This window comes from Urocampus carinirostris, chromosome 7 (assembly GCF_059441175.1).
Source record: "Urocampus carinirostris isolate Australia breed hairy pipefish chromosome 7, RoL_Ucar_1.0, whole genome shotgun sequence".
Classification (NCBI taxonomy): domain Eukaryota; kingdom Metazoa; phylum Chordata; class Actinopteri; order Syngnathiformes; family Syngnathidae; genus Urocampus; species Urocampus carinirostris.
Genome location: NC_142355.1, coordinates 4,502,128 through 4,523,725, shown reverse-complemented (window position 1 = coordinate 4,523,725; position 21,598 = coordinate 4,502,128). Strand labels below are relative to the sequence as shown.

The window sequence follows — 21,598 nt, the reverse complement described above, 5'->3', positions numbered from 1 at the left end:
TTACTACAGATGATCTGTATTAAAGTATATCACTGAAGACATTTAATGGTTTCTTCTTAGATGAGCCTGCCAAAACAGTAAAGCAAAAAAAAAAAAAAAAGATTATTTTAAATTGGCAGCCAGGGGTCATGGGCTCAGTAGAATAATTCCTTAAATGAAATGTACCACATCTGAGGATAGGTGGTTGTTATGGAGATCCGATTCACTACTTTAAAAAAACATGGACATATACTGTGGACAAACTGTCCTCTAGTGTTCAAAGAGCGGAGGTACAACGTCAAATGATTTTTCAATTTTAAAACATTTGGTTTCTTGTCATTAGTACTTCCCAGCAGTCTTCTTTCTGGTGCCATTACTTATTACTTCTTCCACATTGTCTACCACACCCAGAACATTTGAACTGCTATACTGGATTTGACAGTTTAGCATAAATTACACAAATTACATAAATTGCAAATTCATACCTGGCAAGCTCCAGGGCTCCATGCACTTACAAAATGTTGTATTTTCCCTTACAAACTACAAAATAATCTTACACCATATTTTTTTTCAAACTTGTTTATTTATGTAGTTTAACATTTTATATTGTACATGTGTTTCGTTATACCATATATATTGTTAATGAACATTTTGTTGTGAGATCCTGAGTTGCTCGACATGAATGAGGCTTATTATAAAAAAAGTTCAAAAATGAAGTCGCTTGGACGTTCACTGTAGAAGGAAAACATACATGCAAATATAATTAAGTAGAATAATATTCTTATTCAAATTATTAATTCCATTTTCTGTATTAAATTATTGTTAGCAAGATAGTGATTAAAAGGATCACCACAAACCTGTCTTTTTTCATTTTCTCCTTTTATACTTCCTTTTTTTCTTCACTTCTTTATACAACAATAATGATTCGTAATATAATGCATCAAAGCAAGTGAGCTGCTTAAGAGTTGAGCCGAAAAATCCGGTTCTCTAAAAAGAGACGGACTTCCTTTCACTACACAACTCAAACTCATTTGACTTGATTGATTTGCCGTTTCGTGATAGTCGGTGTATACCGGATGGTACCCATCATTGACAAATTTGCGTTTTTCCGTACAAATTTCCTTGTACGTCGTACATGTCTTAAAACGCATCATAAACGTACTTTGTACGGCAAAAACGTACAGGTTGACAGGTATACAAATTTTGCATTCTCTTTCCAGATGGGTTGACTCTGAAACTTTTAGGCCCAACTAGTGCTAGTAGTCAAAAGTACTGGCCACCCAAGAAACAGACTCACAGACCACAATGTCACAGGTCTGGATTTAATGGTTCTTAACCTTGTTAGGGGTACTGAACCCCACCAGTTTCATATGCGCTTTCATCGAACCCCACTATTGATAGTTCCTATCCAGGGTTGGGTTACTTTAACTTGATTACTTTCAATTACTTTTCGATTACTCCTAGACCAAATATGCTAATAAAAGACAAAATAAACTAAATATGAATACAATTATGACTCACAACACGTGGTAAGCTTTCTCTCCTGGCTTTGATCTCAAAACGAACATAAAATGCGACAGAAACAAAATGAAAATCAATCGAAACAGCTTGTCAACATCATTTTTGCCGTTCCATGTATTCCGTTACACCCAAGCCTGCACTTAATTTAGTAATTTTATTCATATTTAGTTTCTTTTGTCTTTTATTAGCATATTTGGTATTGGAGTAATCCAAAAGTAATTGAAAGCAATCAAGTTAAAGTAAACCTTCCCAACCCTGTTCCTATCACATAACAACATCCGGGCAACCAGATGTACCTGTTGGGTGTAACCTGGTAAATTTACCTGGTCATTATTTTGATTGACATTTTAAATATGGCGATAAAAGAAATTTGAAGTTTAGCTGTCATCCAATGGTCCGGACTAAGTTACGACAACAAATTTTCGCTAATGTACAAACACACTAGAGAAAAGTGTGTGGTGTAGGGACAAGGGTTTAAATAAGGTGTTTTCTGGGACTCATTTCAGCTGATGAATGGCGCACTATCCTGCATACTGTCTTCACAGGTATGTGTGTGACATCATACTAAAACTATCATCAGTGTAAGATTATTATTTTGTTTTTTTACAAACTCAAGCCCAACGTTAAGAAAATCCATATACTGGTGGACTTCAGGAGAACTAGAACTCACCCGGTTCCTGTAAGTATCAAAGGAGAATGTGTAGAATTTGTCCAGACCTACAAATACCTGGGTGTGCAGCGGGACAATAAACTGGACTGGACTGCCAACACAGAAGCTCTATGCAGGAAAGGTCAAAGCCGACTTTACTTCCTCAGAAGGCTGGCGTCCTTCAACAGCTCCTACAAATGTTCTATGAGACTGTTGTGGCAAGCGCCCTCTTCTATGCAGCAGCGTGTTGGGGAGGCAGCGCCAAGAAGAAGGATGCCTCTCGTCTTAATAAACAAAGCGAGCTCTGTTGTGGGCACAGAGCTGGACAGCCTGACAACAGTAGCTGAGAGACGGGCACTGAAAAAGCTGCGGTCAATCATGGACAATTCATCACATCCACTACACATCATCATCTCCAAACAGAAGAGCAGCTTCAGCGACAGACTGCTGTCACAGTCTTGTTCCACGAACAGACTGAGGAGATCATTTCTTCCTCATGCCACGAGGCTCTTTAACTCCGCCCGGGGGAGTAAAAGCCCACATTAAACCCCACCCCCACATTGCATATTACCCTATTTTTATTACAGTGTGTATTTTATATAGCACTATTTAAATACTCCATATCAACACGTTACATTGGGTATTTATGTATTATATTCCTTTTACTTTATTATTGTTTTATTTTCAACACAAGGATAATGCTGGAAGCGTGAATTTCCCTACAGGGATGAATAAAGTATCTATCTATCTATCTATCGATCAATCTATCTATCTATCTATCTATCTATCTATCTATCTATCTATCTATCTATCTATCTATCTATCTATCTATCTATCTATCTATCTATCTATCTATATCTATCTCTATCTATCTATCTATCTATCTATCTATCTATCTATCTATCTATCTATCTATCTATATCTATCTCTATCTATCTATCTATCTATCTATCTATCTCTATCTATCTATATATTTCTTTCTATCTATCTATCTATCTATCTATCTATCTATCTATCTATCTATCTATCTATCTATCTATCTATCTATCTATCTATCTATCTATCTATCTAAACATCTATCTATCTATCTATCTATCTATCTATCTATCTATCTATCTATCTATCTATCTATCTATCTATCTATCTATCTATCTATCTATCTATCTATCTATCTATCTATCTATCTATCTATCTATCTATCTATCTAGACATCTAGACATCTAGACATCTAGACATCTAGACATCTAGATATCTAGCTATCTAGACATCTATCTATCTAGACATCTATCTATCTATCTATCGATCGATCGATCGATCGATCTATCTATCTATCTATCTATCTATCTATCTATCTATCTATCTATCTATCTATCTATCTATCTATCTATCTATCTATCTATCTATATCTATCTCTATCTATCTATCTATCTATCTATCTATCTATCTATCTATCTATCTATCTATCTATCTATATCTATCTCTATCTATCTATCTATCTATCTATCTATCTATCTCTATCTATCTATATATTTCTTTCTATCTATCTATCTATCTATCTATCTATCTATCTATCTATCTATCTATCTATCTATCTATCTATCTATCTATCTATCTAGACATCTATCTATCTATCTATCTATCTATCTATCTATCTATCTATCTATCTATCTATCTATCTATCTATCTATCTATCTATCTATCTATCTATCTATCTATCTATCTATCTATCTAAACATCTATCTATCTATCTATCTATCTATCTATCTATCTATCTATCTATCTATCTATCTATCTATCTATCTATCTATCTATCTATCTATCTATCTATCTATCTATCTATCTATCTATCTATCTATCTATCTAGACATCTAGACATCTAGACATCTAGATATCTAGCTATCTAGACATCTATCTATCTAGACATCTATCTATCTATCGATCGATCGATCTAGACATCTATCTATCTATCTATCTATCTAGACATCTATCTATCGATCGATCGCCTAGGGTTCATGGAACTTGTCCAAATTTACCATAGGGCGGATTGCAAGTAAAGATCTTGTTCTGGCCTTCGCTCATCATATAACAGTATGAATGAATAAATGGTCTTTATTGTCATGTTATACGATATAACAACGAAATTGGAGGGTTTCTCCTTTCAATGCAGCATACGATGTAGATAGCCGTCTGCTAGCATAGGGTTGAGCCAGGTCTCTGTGAAGATTGATATAAAACAGTCGTTTCCATGAGGTGTAGCTAGTAATTCGTTTCATGGCTAATGGATTTGGTGTCGGTGAGATAGACTTAACTCAGCTTGTAGTTGTGGGAGATGTTACGTAACCGCAGAAGTAGTTTTTCCTTCCTCTCCCGACACCTCCTCCGTGTGTTCTCAGATCCCATAATGATCCATGGAGCACTCGTGGTTTCTATCTACCGTATTTTCTGCATTATAAGGCGCACCTACAAGCCTTTATTTTTTTCAAAAGCTGACCGTGCGCCTTATAATACAGTGTGCCTTATATATGGATCAATATTAAGTCGCAAAGTCTTGCAACTAAGGCAAGCTTCCGCCGACTCGATTTTCCCCCGAAGGCGAAGTCGTCCGCGGTGTATGCTGGGATTTATATACCGGCGTTTCATTTCCTAAACAATGTGTCAATCATCATTTGAATCAGTCACTATTGGCTAAAGTTATTCGGAGGTAAAGGGGGCGGATCCTTTTTATCATTTACAGGCTCGCATAGGCTAAAGAGGCGAAACAAAGCCTGCAATTGGCCGAAAAAGATGAATGTGAATCACACGTTGGGTTGCACTACGGCATAGAGAAAACATTTTTTACTATTCTGTATTTGTAAATATTTTACTCTCCTGGATTTACTACACTCACGGTTGTAAGAAGACCACAGTTACGTATCATTATTGAACGTGATGGCTGCAAGAGAACTTAGGGGAGCTATGCGACTTTATATTTTCCCGGTATCTTGTTTTAGAACGATCTTGATGTTTCTCGGATGAGTCTATTTTTAAACTAAATTAAATTCAAAGTGTTTATTGTCATATGCACAGTAAAGAACCCATTTCCCTACATAATAAAACTCTTACTTTGCTGTCCACACAGTTGCCAGCAAAAAATAAAATGGAAACTAAGAAATGTTTGGCATTTCTTGAATCCCAAGACTTCAACCTTCCGAATGATATTTGAAATGACGCATTTAAGTGACATCGTACGGACACCGCATCCGCACGTGTCTACGACACGTATTTGCTTCTTTGCAAGCTTTCGGAATGTTAAGGGGGTAATAAGTTGGACTGAACTATCTGACTATTTTGTCGACTTTCCCATTGTAGCGCCTTATAATCCGGTGCGCCTTATGTATGGAAAATATTGGACCAAAAACTATTTTTGGGGGTTGCGCCCTATAACCGATGCGCCTTATAGTGCGGAAAATACGGTAACTATCTATTCGCTTCGGCGATACCCATTACTTTGAATCTACTTGCTCCTTGAGTTTTTCTAGTCCCTAGGTTTGAATGAGTGAGTGAATTGTATGTCTCTGTGTGCCCTGCGACTGGCTGCCAACCTGTTCAGGATGTCCCTCTGCCAAAGATGGTTGGGATGGGCTCCAGCACCCCTGTGACCCTACTGAGGATAAGCGGTGCAAATAATGGATGGATTTTGAAACTGTATTAAGCTTCTCATGGAGTATGCTCTGCTTATTTCATTATTAGTTTTGGTTTTAGTAGTAGTAGTAGTAGTGCTTGTTATTTTTACTCAAGGAACACTTCTCAGGTTTTATTTGTGCATTTGTATTAAAGATGGCGGCGCCCTGATGGCTGCGGCCGCATCGACTTGCAACGTTTTTTTTACGCGTCGGCCATAAGATCCAGTCTTCGACTCAGTTTTGATGGCGCACAAAGTCGGCTCGAACTGCAGATTAAGTTACGATCGCAGTTTTTTTGCTGGATATGCGATCATCCAGACATCAAGCGCTTGATGTGTATTAGCCACGGACTGCTATGTCGACAAGACCCAGCAGCCTACAAGGCAGCGAAGCAGAGTGGCAAGACGGCGGCGTTACCGCCGAACGAGGACATCAAGCGCTCGGTGCTACGACCACTCGGGAGTGTTTATTAGCCACGGACTGCTATGTCAACAAGACCTACAAGACCAGCGGCCTACAAAGCAGCGAAGCAGAGTGGCAAGACAGCGGCGCGACGAAGAAGCGGGCCGGGCTAACAGCTAGGCTAAAGGCTAACCCCTCGACGAAGCGGGCCGGGCTAACAGCTAGGCTAAAGGCTAACCCCTCTAACATTCGCTCTCTGGACAATAAACTGGACCATTTAACAACTGGAAGAGGCATCGAACCGCGAGATGACGAACTGCTGCGCTAAAATTCTGACGAAGACATGGTTAATCTTATCTATCCCGGCTGACGTTCAAAGAAACTGTGCGGGTCAGATGTATCGACATTTCGTTCTGTATACACGTGTACACGAATGACAATAAAGTAAATCTGAATCTGAATCTGAATCTGAAATATGCATATATTAATCATAATTATTATCAGGGTTGGGAAGGGTTACTTTAACTGGATTACTTTCAATTACTTTTGGATTACTCCAATACCAAATATGCTAATAAAAGACAAAAGAAACTAAATATGAATAAAATGACTACATTTTGTGCAGGCTTGGGGAGTAACGGAATACATGGAACGGCAAAAATGATGCTGGCAAGCTGTTTGGATTTATTTCCATTTTGTTTCTGTCGCATTTTATGTTAGTTTTGCCGGAGATCAAAGAGATCAAAGCCAGGAGAGAAAGCTAACCACGTGTTGTGAGTCATCATTTGATTCATATTTAGTTTCTTTTGTCTTTTATTAGCATTTTTGGTATTGGAGTAATCCAAAAGTAATTGAAAGTAATCCAGTTAAAGTAACCCTACCCAACCCTGATTATTATTAGTTTACAAATATTTTTTGTAATCTTTTCTTCGAGCAGAAAAAGTCCTGAGATTTAATTTCAATATCTCTTTTTGCCCACTAGATGTCACTAAACAATCACATGCGGGATGCAGTTCAGGTAGCTTCCGGCTGCCTTCCTGTGTGGAAACGTCAAAACAAAAGAAAAACATAAGAAAATGACCGATAGTGAACGAGGGGCCATTGCTTTTTACATTTTAAAGGGTCTTTAACTGAAAATAGAGATTCTCTCCTGCTATTCCCATTTTAAACATTATTGCCTAAACGATATTCCATCTAAAAATTCTCATCAAACTGGCTTTATTAAAGACGGGGTGTGTCGTTTGAGATGTCCTTAAAAAAATTGAAGTTTCATATTTTCTCTGTTTGTCTCTATTAAATATGTGTTAAGAATGGCTAACTGAGTTTTAAGAGTCCGAAAGCCTCATCTTCCATTGCTCCTGTTTGCTTTTATCTTAATTTATCAGGCCTGTTCGTGGCAAAATCAATCCCCGGATCGAGTTTATTCGACTGCATCTAAGAAACGCCCTGTACTTGCATGCAAATCATTTGTTACTCTGCCGCCATCTCCTGGCTTAAAGTCATAGTTGCAGCCTGAAGTTTTCAAATGCCGCACCCCAACTTTAAAAAACAAAACAATATCCGGGAAATTTAAATACACTTAACTCTGCGCTAAAATTTGATCAATTTTCTCCCTTACCTACTTAAGGACTTTTTCTTTTATTTAATTGACTATAATGGATTTAATATAATACAAATTCAATTTTGCTGAATGCAGTAGGGATTTTTCACAGGGAAGGCTTGGGGTCAGTGTGGCCCGGACAAGAATTATGTTTACAGAAAAACAAGAACGAGGACAAGGGGTGACGCGGGAAAAGGAGACAAGTGTTCTGATAAGCTTTCTTGTTGTGAGTCCTTCAGACATGGCGGCGTCTTTTGGCGAGGAGGTGGCGACTAGGTGGAGGCCACGTGAGAGTCTGCCAGAGGAGGAGGTGAAGCTGGCACCGGACCCGCCCCAATTCACCTAATAGATAATTTAAAAAAATAAATCTGCCCCTGTGTGGAAAAGCCTGTCTCTTGTCAATATGTTTCCCTAAAATTAAGAAAAAGAACATGCATTGTTAGGAGAATGAAGTTCGTGTCAGATAACTAATCCGAACAATTTGGTAAACGCTACATTTGAAATATAGTTTTTCCCCTAACACTACATAAAGCCCAAACTGATAACTGTTCTTTTTTTTTCCCTTTTTAAAAGGGCATATTTTCACCCTCTGTAAGGCCAAAAGTATCGTGCTGCAAAAACTGAAGATTTTATTCAAAAAGTACGAAGTTCGGCTAAAATTGACACAAATATAGCATCAATTCATATAATATTTTTAAAAATAATATTTAAAAATGAAGACATGTATACGAAATGAATCACATTTGGGATGAATTCATAGTCATTTTGAATTGTTTTTAATACATGGAATGTGCAGCCAAGTTTCCAACCTGATCTTCATTCTGAAGGCACTTTGCACCTTACGCTACAGTCAAATTCTTTACCCAACGCTACATCTGATCCCAAGCACACCCGTTGTTAGTGCTAATTACATATGCACAAAGTGGCCTGTTGGCTACAAAGAGATTGAGAAGGCACCCTGCATGTTACCTCACCATGTAGGGTAAATGTTTTAGGATTTTGTTTTCATTTACATTCAAAATGGTAATACATTTAAAGCTGTATGGTGTCAGAAGACAACCCTCAAGGTGATCGGTGGCAAAAGGAGTACATCTATTGATATTGCTGGGTTCTGATGTGATTTTACAGTTTGGTATTTAACATCGACCCTCCTACGAGTACACAGCTGACTTTATGGATGTATTCGCTGACACTAGAGTCAGTTCAAACTCAAAATGCTGCAGGAAAAAAAACCCAGGTCACTGATGAGCCAGCTCCTCAAAATCAGACAGCTGCTTCATCTGCTCCACTTGCATAGAATGTCTTCTCACAAGTTTCTTCTTAGACAACAACCCGCCTCTCTTTGGTGTATTTGGTGCTACTGGCGCCAAGGATCGAATCCCGCTGGCCAGAGGTGAGGACGGCTTGCTACTGGCGCCAATGTCGGGAATGGGAGGGTTGGGGTTGACGTTAAGAGGGGGCAAGTAGCCTGGCCTGGTGTGGGAGATGTGATCCAGGAGCAGGGTACCAGAGCCTCGCCTCTCCAAGAGCCCCAGTGGACGCCGGCGTCCTGCGCCGGGCGAGGACATGCTGGTGTTGCTGTCCAGAGACTCCCTGGAGCTGGTCAACAAGGCCAGAGGGGAGGTGTTCAGTTTCCTTCGCTCCAGCGGCACTTTTGGCGAGTCGGAGTGGAGCTGGGAGTCCGAATCGTAGTGCTCGTACGCAAGCCGCCTCTTGTGCATGCTGTCTCTGAGATTGGGGTGGGTGACGCCTTCCTGTTCGGCGGGCGCAGTGCTGCGCCGTGCCAGAGGCTGGTGGGTGCACAGCGATCTTTCGTAGGCCACTTTGGAGGTCGGGGGCACCGACACCGAGGTTGTCATTTTACAGTTTTGCTCGCCTACCAGCGGAAAAGTACTATCTTTGCCGTCCACGCTGTTCTGCCGGTACAAGGCCGCCCTTTTGTTAAGAGTCAGGCCATTGATGCCCGACACCACCTCATCATCCGAATTGGCCTTGTTGCCTTCCTCATGGCTGCCCGCACGTTCGGCCAACACAGAGGGCGCAATCAGCCCCCATGGTTCTGACTGTAGACGCTTTAGCTGAGGCAAACGCGCCCGCCTGTGGCTCAAGGACCGCCGCGTCGGAGATGTGGGCCCATTGGCCAGTTTGTTAGCCGACGAGGACGTTTTCAGCTTCGTCTGGAAATTGAAGACCGTGTTTTGCTGCTTTATTTCATCCGTCATTGATGCTTTGATGTCGATATCAGAAGGGGAGGTGCAGAATGCCGGCGGAGACTTTTCAACCATATCTGGAGACGGAGGAACGTTTAGATACTGTTTGGTGGTTTTGGTGCCTGAGGGCGATTTATCGGTGGTGATTATGATAACCTCTTTGCCTTTGGCTTTACAAGCATCCAGTAGAAGTTTCAGCGTTTGCTTTTCGTCTGCGTTGATGGCGTAAACCAGCGCCGAGGCCCCGGCCCTGTCCTCCAGGCTGGGATCTGCCCCGTTGCTCAACAAGTGGTCCACCACCTCGTGCCCTGCCTCATGGATACAGGCGTGCATCAGCGCCGTGCGGCCCCCTTTGTCTTGGATGTTGGGGTCGGCATTGTTGTCCAGCAAATATTTTACCATCTTGGATTTACTGACGCTCTGCTGGTCGCTGTGTGTGGACATGCAGGCAACCATCAAGGGGGTCTCGCCACGCTCGTTACTCTCATTGATGTAGGCGCCGCCCTCCAGGAGGAGTCTCGTGAGCCTCAAGCGTCGAAGCCACACCGCTTTCAGGAGAGAGTTTCCGTCAGTCCGCAACTCCAGGATGTTAGCCATCTCAACTTTTCTCAGTGAGGACTCTTTAGCTATTGCAAGATAGGAAATAAATAGATAAAAATACAGTTTAAAAAATGGGTCACCAACAAGGTAGTGTAACATGATTTTAGAATTATCCTATTAACTTCATAATTCAGTCATTTACTTGCATATATTTGTCAGGATTTGGATATCATGGTCCAGTGGAACCTCGGTTTTCGAACGCCTCTCAGTTCGAACAAATCGTGAGCCCGACCAAAAATTTCGAGAAATTCTTGCTTCGCTGTTCGGTCAAAAAATCGAACGCTGGTAATGCGTGAGTGTGTACGCTAGGGTGCGATGCTGAGCGGCATACGGGTGTTTTAGCCCCTTATTATGCCTCCAAAGAAAGTCAGTGCAAGCAGAAAAGTTGCTACAGGTGATAAAAGAAAAGTAGTGCGTACAACTATTGCATTTAAGAAAGAAATAATAGCAAAATATGAAGGAGGTGTGCGAGTGTGATCTTGCTAGGGAATACCCCACTGTCCACCTGCACCTTCTGCTGACCACCACAAAGGTAAGAGGTCCTATGCATAATTCTTTTCTTTATCCTTTTTTTAATTTTTACACGTTCATGTTAGCGTAATCTTTCGTACAGAGGATTAGGATAACGCCAACGTACGATTAGCCTGGGTTAGCTTCATGTTTACGTTAAACATTCAGGGTGTAGAAACGGATCCCAAAATTCACACAGCCCCCTTTCCATTGAACCACCCACCACTTGTTGTGGAGACCCGGGTGCTAAATGACTTGTAAACGACCTGACTTTTTTTATTTTTACACCTTCATGTTAGCGTAATCTTTTGTACTGAAGATTACGATAACGCGAACGTGCGATCAGCCTGGGTTAGCTTTATGTTTACGTTAAACATTCAAGGTAAACATTCAGGGTGTTGGCACGGATTAAAACGATTTACATTATTTTTGATGGGAAAAATGATTTCGGTGATCGAACAAATCGGTTTTCGAACAGGGTTCTGGAACGGATTATGGACGAGAACCGAGGTTCCACTGTATAAAGTTACGAATGGAAGCGAAATACAAATAGTAGATGTGCATCTTGCGAAACCGTATCGTGTCATGAGAAATGAAGTTATGAGTACAAATTTGAAATAAAATCATCGAAATAACAATAAGTGTGAAAAGCCCCTCATTTTGCAGTCCTGGTAAGACTATTTGACATAAAATGGAGCTAAACAAGGATCCTCGACATCCCCGCGATGAGAGAAGTGAATTCATTTTCAACACTTTTTCTGTTGTACAGAAAACAAACTTATACTTCTTTAAAGGAGCTGTACGGAATTTGAAACTCTCTCTCTCTCTATCTCTCTTTCACTGCTGCACATCTCCAGGCTTAGAGTCATGATTATATCCATAGTCACCTCGTTCATGATGCGCATGCAAGTGCTTGCATTTCTTAGACACGCTTGAAGAAACCCTTCCTTGACGTATGGGTTGTTGTTTGGACTTTAATAGCAGCAATCCTTTTCTTACTTTCACCACTTTAATGCTACGCTGACAAAAAAAAAAAAACTGCAGGGATGGACATGACGACACTATCCATCGCTCCCCTGTCCACTTTTCCTTGACCTTCATGTGTTCCGCTCCGAACAGCTCTTGTAAAAGTAAAATAAAACCACATATGCTCAATGGGAAATAACGAAAAAGGGCTTTTTGAACAGGGTAGCAGAGCGGCGCAGTGGTTAGCGCGTGTGCGGCACAGTTCTGAGGTCAGGAGATCGAACCTCCTGTGTGGAGTTTGCGTTTTCTCCCCGTGCTTGTGTGGGTTTCCTCCGGGCACTCCGGTTTCCTCCCACATTCCAAAAACAGGTTAATTGGCCGGTCTAAAATGTCTCTAGGTGTGAATGAGCGAGCAAATTGTCTGACCTGCGACTGGCTGGCAACCAGTTCAGGGTGTCCCCTGCCCACTGCCTGAAGATAGCTGGGATGGGCTCCAGCACTCCCGCAATCCTACTGAGGATAAGCGGTGCAGATAATATGGATGGATAGATGGCTTTTTGAACTCAGTTGGGCAGTGTAAACATGCACTTCAAAAATAAAATATTTAACTTTCAACTTAAGAACACCTCAAACGATGCGTTCCACTTTTATTAGAATTCCCAACGAGAAAAAAAGTCAGGTTTGGCAGGTATGAGTCCTTCGCACTAATAATAAACAAGTACTCTAGCTCTCTGCTTCATGATTGGTGACCCCCTAAAAATTAACTGGTTTGTTAAAAAAACACCAGCAGGTGGCAGTGTATTACAAAAATACAAGAAGGGAAAGAACCTTGACAGGGATGATACAAATAATTCGAAGGGTAAGGTTCCATCAACAATGGTAATCCAAATGTAGGATGTCTGATCCTAAGAGTTAATAAACACATAAATGAAATATATCATACAAAACCAAAAGAAATCAAATCATGTTTATAGAAGTTTCCCACCCAACCTCCACACGCCATCCATTTTTTCATCTATTCATAGAGCTAATTTTACTTTATTTGCAAGTGGTTATGTATTGCTTTCTTTCTTCTGTGTTTTTTTTGCTATTTTTTGTTTGTGTTTTTTTGCTTTTTTCCCCTTTTTTATTGTATGTGTTTGTCTTGCTGTCAGTCACCCCTCTTGAGGGATAGGACCAAGGTAGATGGATGGATAGATAGGTTATTTCTAGGTGCAATAATAATTCCAGAATTTATTTGCAAGCTCAGATATGAGAAATGAATTAAGCTTACCTTGGTCAAAGGCCAGACTTGCACTGCATTCTCACAAGCAGACTTTCTTCGTACAAAACACGATAAAAAACCGAGGGTGATGATGGTTTGGATTCAAAACAAAAAGTTTACTCCAAATTTTGTCATGTTATTTCCTCCGACTCGATTGTGCGTCATCCGCGCTTAGCGCCTATGCTGTGTTCTGGTATCGCGCATGAGTACACCTGAGCTCGTCTTGTTTGCTTGTCCCCGACGATGAGAATGCTTTGGATTCTTCTCGTCGTGCACTCAAGGAGCGCAAGCAGGAGACGCTGAGGGTTATAAATAACTTACTTTCGCAGCCTGTTGAATGAAACGTGTGCGCTCTTGACGTCAGAGCGCACCCAAAATAAACGCGCGTCTGACGAGAACCTCTGCGCGTGAGCCGCACATCCTCACCTAGGCGGTGCTGACATGTAGATGTGTGTGGGTTTGTTTTCAGTTTCAAGAGAAAATAAGACATTTGTAAATGAGACCATTTTCTGTCTTTGTGCCTTCGCCTTTTATATAACCTATGTGTGTCTTTATAACATACCTGTCAAGCTCCAGGGCTCCATGCCCTTACAAAATGTCGTATTTTCCCTTACAAAATACAAAATAATCTTACACCATTTTTTTTCCAAACGTGTTTATTTATGTAGTTTAACATGTTATATTGTACATGTGTTTCGTTTTATCATATATATTGTTAATTAACATTTTGTTGTGAGATACTGAGTTGCTTGACATGAGTGAGGTTTATTATAACGCTTGGACGTTCACTGTAGAAGGAAAAAATACATGCAAATATTATTAAGTAGAATAATACATTTTCCTATTCAAATTATTAATTCTGCATTAAATTAAAAGGATAACCACAACTTTTTTTTTCATTTACTAATTTTATACTTCCTTTTTTTCTTAACTTCTTCATACAACATCATAATTCGGAATATAATGCACCAAAGCAAGAGAGCCGGCTCTCTTTAATGAGTTGAGCCGAAAAGCCGGTTCTTCAAAAAGAGACGGACTTCCTTTCACTCCATAATTACCACATGAAATCCGAGGCGGCAAATGCATGCGCACAGTAGCATCAAACCGCTCGCTTTGTTTGCAACGAAAACAAACGATACGGAGATAGAGGCTACCGCGGCGAACTCGTTTGACTTGATTGATTTGCCATTTCGTCATAGTCGGTGTATACCAGATGGTACCCTTATTTGACAAATTTGCGTTTTTCCGTACAGATTTTCTTGTACGTCTTAAAATGCATAATAAACGTACTTTGTACGGCAAATACGTACAGGTTGACAGGTATGGTTTTATATAACCTATGTGTGTCTTTATACGATGAATAAACACACCGACATGGAGTTTTTTTTTAATGTATGTGCAAGCATGTAATGGGTATGGGCCATTTCATACCAAGGGTCGGAGACCACTTGAAGGCTCTTTATTTTGACTAGTGCTTGGTATCATCAGACAGTTCTGTGGATATAACGCAGTGTACAGATTGAGCGAGATACTCTCATCTCAGTTATTAGGTGAATAAAAGGGGATAATAATCATAAAGAAACCGCTTGCAGTACAATTAAGGGCGTAGTTTTGGTATGGTTTTGTTTTTGGTCCGTTTGTGTGTTGGACAACTTTTCTTTCTCAGTTAAAGTGACAGATCGTCTACGCAAGTGAGTTCCAACTTCCTGCTTCCCAACCCGCTTTGTGACAGAGCGGGCTCAAATGCAGGCAAAACTACAGACTAGGCATTTAACGGGATTAAACAGAACTTGCAGGAATCTCTCCGAATGTTACACCAGAGTGCAACAAAGTCCAACAAGCAAAACAAGAATAAACAGGTATCAACAAGTTTTCAACAAGGGTAAACAACGATCTGGCAAAGGGCAGTTCTAAATGGCACGTTTAAGTACCCATAGGAGTAATCAGGAAATGCAGGTCAGCCGGTGTCAAGGGGCAGGGCCAGCTGGGCGCCATGACAACCGTGCAGGACATGACAGAACCCCCCCCTTTAAGGGACAGCTCCTGAGGTCCCCAAAAAAACAAATACTACAGACTAGGCATTTATCGGGATTAAACAGAACTTGCAGGAATCTCTCCGAATGTTACACCAGAGTGCAACAAAGTCCAACAAGCAAAACAAGAATAAACAGGTATCAACAAGTTTTCAACAAGGGTAAACAACGATCTGGCAAAGGGCAGTTCCAAAAGGCACGTTTAACTACAAATAGGAGTAATCAGGAAATGCAGGTCAGCCGGTGTCAAGGGGCGGGGCCAGCTAGGCGCCATGACAACCATGCAGGACATGACATTCAGGTTTATTCTTTTTATTATTACTGCATTTTCACGGTGATAGGGCGCACCGTGTTAAAAGGCGCAGACTTGGTAGCTGGGTCTATTTCTGTATTTAACAGATACATAGGGCGCACCTGACTATTGGGCGAGGGTGCCCTCTGCTGCGGCCGCCGTACAACAACACAGACAAGCATACAGACAAACATGTGTATTTAAATATACAGCGGGAGCAAAACTGAGTTTGGTTGGGGTTAATTCAAGCATTGATTACAAAATAAAACACGCGGATGAAAACCTTTTTAAGAAAGAGAACTGTAGCTATACACACAACAGGTTCTGAAAAGTCTTCATCTACTGTTGTTCTTTGCTGGATGTGTCACGAAGCGGGTCGGGAAGCAGGAAGTTGGAACTCATTTGCGTAGACGATCTGTCACTTTAATTGAGAAAGAAAAGTTGTCCAACACATAAACGGACCAAAAACAAAACAAAGCAAGCTCAGGCAAAACTACAGACTAGGCATTTAACCGGATTAAACAGAACTTGCCGGAATCTCTCAGAATGTTACACCAAAGTGCAACAAAGTCCAACAAGCACAGGAATAAACAGGTAACAAACAGGCATGAACAGGTTTTCAACAAGGGTAGACAACGATCTGGCCAAGGGCAGTTCCAAAAGATGCGTTTGAGTACCCATAGGAGTAATCAGGAAATGCAGGTCAGCCGGTGTCAAGGGGCAGGGCCAGCTGGGCGCCATGACAACTGTGCAGGACATGACAGGATGACCCAAAACTCGAGTCTTTCCTCCAACTTGAGCCACCTTGCCTTATTTACGTGGAAGCTCAGCTGTGTTTTCTTTACTTGCCCCATTTTGTTTTTCAGCCTAGTCCACTTGCGAACCATCAACATATTAATCTCTAATCCTCTCACGACTTCTTGGTTCCCATGTTCTTACGCGTAGCGTAGAAATCCACACATCAAAACACGGAAAGCATTCGATTGAGGGAAAGTAGGGTTTTAGTTTTAATTAATATTTGGGGGGACAACTCTGTTCAACCACCGGTAGCACAATAATCTTTAAATTGCTATATATGATACAGCATTAGCATCCATGAGTACTTCCACAGAACTGCATATGATGTCATGTGTCCTCTTCTGCTCATGGGAGACACTTGTCGCCTTCACACAGGAGAAGCATAGAAGTCACAGGAGGTCGCGTACAAGTCACATTTAGCAGGAAATTGGAATGATTTTGCAAAAACATCGGATTTCACCCAAAAATTGAAATTGAGCATTAGCAGTGTGAACCTAGCCTTATAAACCCGCCCACACATCACCCTTTAGCAGTAACGCTCCTATTTACCCCTTAATGGTGGCGCCCACACTTTACACTTCAGGAGCCTCATGATGTTCTCAGCTACGTCCGTCACCTTAGATCACACAAGGCGCACTGCACTATAGGGCCAATGGCACACCATGAAAAATAAAATAAAATACGTGTGCCTTATTGTCGTGAAAATACAGTGTTTCATTTGTTATTGTCATTGTTTATCTATCTATCTACCCTGGTTACATTCCTCGAGAGGGGTGACCAACAGCAAGACAAACACAAACAAAAAAAAACCAAAGAAAAAAAAAAACAAAAAAACAAAGAAAATTAAAATGGGAAAAAGTAGGAAACAAATCTCACACACATTTTTTGGGACCATGCCCAACCCAAATGCCCAAACACCCAAACAAGTTAGGCACCTCGGCACCTAAGTGTCACGAAACGGACCAGGAAGCAGGAAGTCGGAACTCATAAGCGTAGACGATCTGTCACTTTAATTAGGAAAGAAAAGTTGTCCAACACACAAACGAACCAAAAAACAAAACAAAACAGGTTCAAAGGCAATCAAAATTACAAACTAGGTATTACTCAGATCAAACGGGCATGAACAGGGTTTCAACGAGGGTTAAACAATGATCTGGCAGCGGGCAGTTCCAAAAGGAGCGCTTAAATACTCCAAGAGCAATCAGTCCAATGCGTCTCAGTCGGTGTCAAGGGGCGGCGCCAGCTGGGCGCCATGACAACGGTGCAGGACATGACACTAAGTTGGTCATGCTTTCGTCCCTCCAGATGTAACGGGACACAAGAAAGCGGCCATGTCACTCTGGTCAGGGTGACACAACACAGCAGGGCCCGACAGCTTTCACTGGTTAACCCCTGCCGCATCATACAGGTACTCTGCCAATCCCTTAGAACACGCCCAAAAATCCCAGTATCCTTTTATTTTTAACCCTGTGGTGGAGGTTAGAGAATTCTCCCACCGTGGTCCGCTGCGTGTCGTAAGAGGCGACTAAAGTAGAGGGAGCGAAAGGGACTGGGGATCCTCTCCTCTCTCTCTCTACTCCCTAAGAGACAGCAAGGCAAAGAAAGGGGTGGGGAACCAAAAGGTCTCGCAAACCCTAGTTATAGGGTCACTCAATGTGAGAGGATGTGGAAGTAAAGCGACTGAGTGGAAGAAAGAGGAGATCGGAAGGATGATGACCAAAAGGAAGGTTGATGTGTTAGCCTTGAGTGAAACAACAAAGATTTATTTTAATAGAAAATATTATTTTATCAAATGTTAATTTTTAGTACGTAACAATACAGGTTACAAGCCTTAAACATACTTATATAAACGTTAAACATACAAAATACAGCACAGAAGCAACTTACGAATAAATTCAACTGAAGAACGATTGTCGGGAACCTATCTCGTTCGTAAGTAGCCCGACAGCTTTTCACTGGTTTACCCCTGCCACATCACACAGGTGCCCTGCCCATCTCCACTCATTCCTATCACCAACAAGCTTCCATTATATTTAGACCTCTTTCCTGCAGTGCACTCATAACACTATCCATCCACGTCAATCGTGGCCTTCCTCTCAGTCTCCTTCCATTTACTTCTGCTGTTATTGTTACTATTGTTATCACTAGGCCGACATTGTCAGACATTAAACCACAGGTGTCAAAGAGGTGGCCCGCGGGCCAGATCAGGCCCGCTAAGGGATTGAATCCGGCCTGCGAGACAACACTCAGAGAAGCGCAAGAGAAAAACAAGCTGCAGGTTGAAATAGGTCAACTTGATGTTGCCAAAGCCAGGTGCCTCAAACAAAGACACTGTACTTGTATTTCTTTCTCTCTCTCTCCCTTTCTTTTCCACCCCTTTTCCCCCACTTTGTCTCTGTCTCTTTCACTCTCTGTGTCTCTCTTTTTCTCTTCCTAGGTTGCTCTTTGTTTCTTTGTCTCTCTCTGTCCTTTTCTCCCACTCTGTCTCTTTCACTATCTGCGTCTCTCTTTTTCTCTTTTCTCTTTCTCTCTTCATACCCTTCGCGCTTTGTTTTCTCTTTTCTCTCCTTCTGTCTTTCTATTTCTCTTTGGATTTTTTTCTTCGTCTCCCTTTCTTTCCCCTCTCTCATGACTTTTTATCTCTTTTGGTTCTCTCTCTCTCTCTTTCTCTGGCCCGCCCTCTCTGCTTTTCCCTCCCTCTTTCTCTTATTATTTTGTCTCTATTTTTTTTTCTCTTGAATCTACTAGTCCGGCCCCCGACAGAATGTTTGTTCTATCGTGTGGCCCCTGACTTAAAATGAGTTTGACACCCCTGCATTAAACCAATCAATGGTACAGAAAAGGTTGGGGACCACAGTCATAGACATTGCATAATTACAATTCCCTCTGGTTAAAATCAAGTATTCAATCTTGAATGCTATCAGTCATCTTTCCTACGCACTAAAACAACATATTTTGTTGCCAGTATATGTTTACTGCACAATTAAAGAGGCCAAAACTTGTAGCAGCCGTCACATCCTTGCAGCCTAATAGGGACTTTTCTATTTTTAGGTTGCTATGAGACGGCACAGAAGCAGATTCTGACGAGAACAGTGATGTTAGAAGCCCCTTTTGTGAAAAAGGTATACGAAACTGAGTCCACCGGTACCATGAGTCTTTTGTGAATTATATTTGTAATGTTTCATCTTTTGTTTGTTTGTCTGTTTTTATTGATAGTGAATTCGGCATTTAGTCCTGGTGAAAAGTGACAAGTTAGATCACCAGAACCAGATTTCATCACGAGTCCTCTGACCTCTTGTCTTCTCAGGCTGAATCTAATCATTTTATTGGCCATCCAAACATTTGGCGTCTTATGCGGTACATCAGTTATTGACAGATGTGATTTCCTACCTGGTATTGCCTTCAGGGTTGGGTAGGGTTACTTTAACTGGATTACTTTCAATTACTTTTGGATTACTCCAATACCAAATATGCTAATAAAAGACGAAATAAACTAATTATGAATAAAATTATGATTCACAACACGTGGTAAGCTTTCTCTCCTGGCTTTGATCTCTTTCTCCGGCAAAACCAACATAAAATGCGACAGAAACAAAATGAAAATAAATACTATCTTGTGGTGGGCAGCACGGCGGCGCAGTGATTAGCGCTTGTGCGGCACAGTTCATGTCATGGGAACCTGTCGTGGGTTCAAATCCAGCTCCAGACTTCCTGTGCGGAGTTTGTATGTTCTCCCCGTGCTTGCGTGGGTTTCTTCCGGGCACTCCGGTTTCCTCCCACGTTCCAAAAACATGCATTTCAGGTGAATTGGCCGGTCCAAATTGTCCCTAGGTGTGAATGAGCGAATGAGTTGTCTGTCCCTGTGTGCCCTGCGATTGGCTGGCAACCAGTTCAGGGTGTCCCCTGCCCACTGCCCGGAGATGGCTGGGATGGGCTCCAGCCCCCCCGCGACCCTGATGAGGATAAGCGGTACGGCTGATGAGATGAGATGAGATGAGACTATCTTGTGGTTTGGTGTAGTGCTGCATGATGACGGCAGTTTCTGCTATCACTTGAATTAGCTCTTATCACAACACAATTAAAAATGTTTTTTTTTGCCCTTTTAGCACATGTTGCTCTCTTTGAATCATTTTTTTCTACCTTTTCTTAAATTTAAAGGGACAGTATGTACTCCCCAAGCCTGCACAAGTTAGTCATTTTATTTATATTTAGTTTCTTTTGTCTTTTATTAGCATATTTGGTATTGGAGTCATCCAAAAGTAATTGAAAGTAATCCAGTTAAAGTAACCCTACCCAAACTTTATTGCCTTCTCATTGTTCAGGGAAAGGCTGCTTATTGAAAAAAGAACATACAACGCACGTTATGTTTTTTGTATCGACATTATTTTTGTAATTTGCTAAATTGAATGATATAACTCTTAATAAATGATCAGTGTGATTATTTTGGCATTTTAAAATTTGTTTTTACTATTAGGCAGCATGGCGGCGCAGTGGTTAGCGCGTGTGCGGCACAGTTCTGAGGTTGTGAGATCAAACCTCCTGTGTGGAGTTTGCATGTTCTCCCCGTGCTTGCGTGGGTTTCCTCCGGGCACTCCGGTTTCCTTCCACATTCCAAAAACATGCATGTCAGGTTAATTGGCCGGTCTGAATTGTCCCTAGATGTGAATGAGCGAGCGAGTTGTCTGTCCCTGTGTGCCCTGCGATTGGATGGTAACCAGTTCAGGGTGTCCCCTGCCCACTGCCCGGAGATAGCTGGGATGGGCTCCGGCACCCCCGCGACCCTACTGAGGATAAGCCGTGCAGATAATGGATGGATGCATGGATTACTATTAGGGATGTTCCATACCACTCTATTCAGGTACTGTACACACCTTTTGAGTATGGTGGTACGTAACTAAACACTTCCATCAAAAAAAACAGATACAGTATTTTGGAAGTTATAGTTTTCAAAGAGACATATCCAGTTGAATTGAACATTTTGAGCTTTTCATTATTTTAAAATACCAATTCTTTGCTGAAAATAGATTTAACATTTCGCTCCAATTACCTTAGTGTGTGTTGGTGGACCGAACACAGTGACTAACCGGCTAACTGGGTAGCATGTTGGCTTCC

At 41.3% G+C, this 21,598-nt stretch overlaps 1 protein-coding gene across 1 annotated transcript; it reads right to left on the bottom strand.

Annotated features, from left to right (window-relative positions):
• Positions 1–7,106: 7,106 nt before the first annotated feature.
• On the bottom strand, positions 7,107–13,706 carry ankrd34c (ankyrin repeat domain 34C). The gene is made up of 2 exons (XM_088339570.1): positions 13,373–13,706; positions 7,107–10,649 (listed from the first exon to the last, which is right to left on the bottom strand). Exon 2 carries the CDS (start codon positions 10,618–10,620, stop codon positions 9,052–9,054), a length of 1,569 nt encoding a protein of 522 aa, XP_088195696.1. The 5' UTR covers positions 10,621–10,649; positions 13,373–13,706; the 3' UTR covers positions 7,107–9,051.
• Between the last annotated feature and the right edge of the window lie 7,892 nt (positions 13,707–21,598).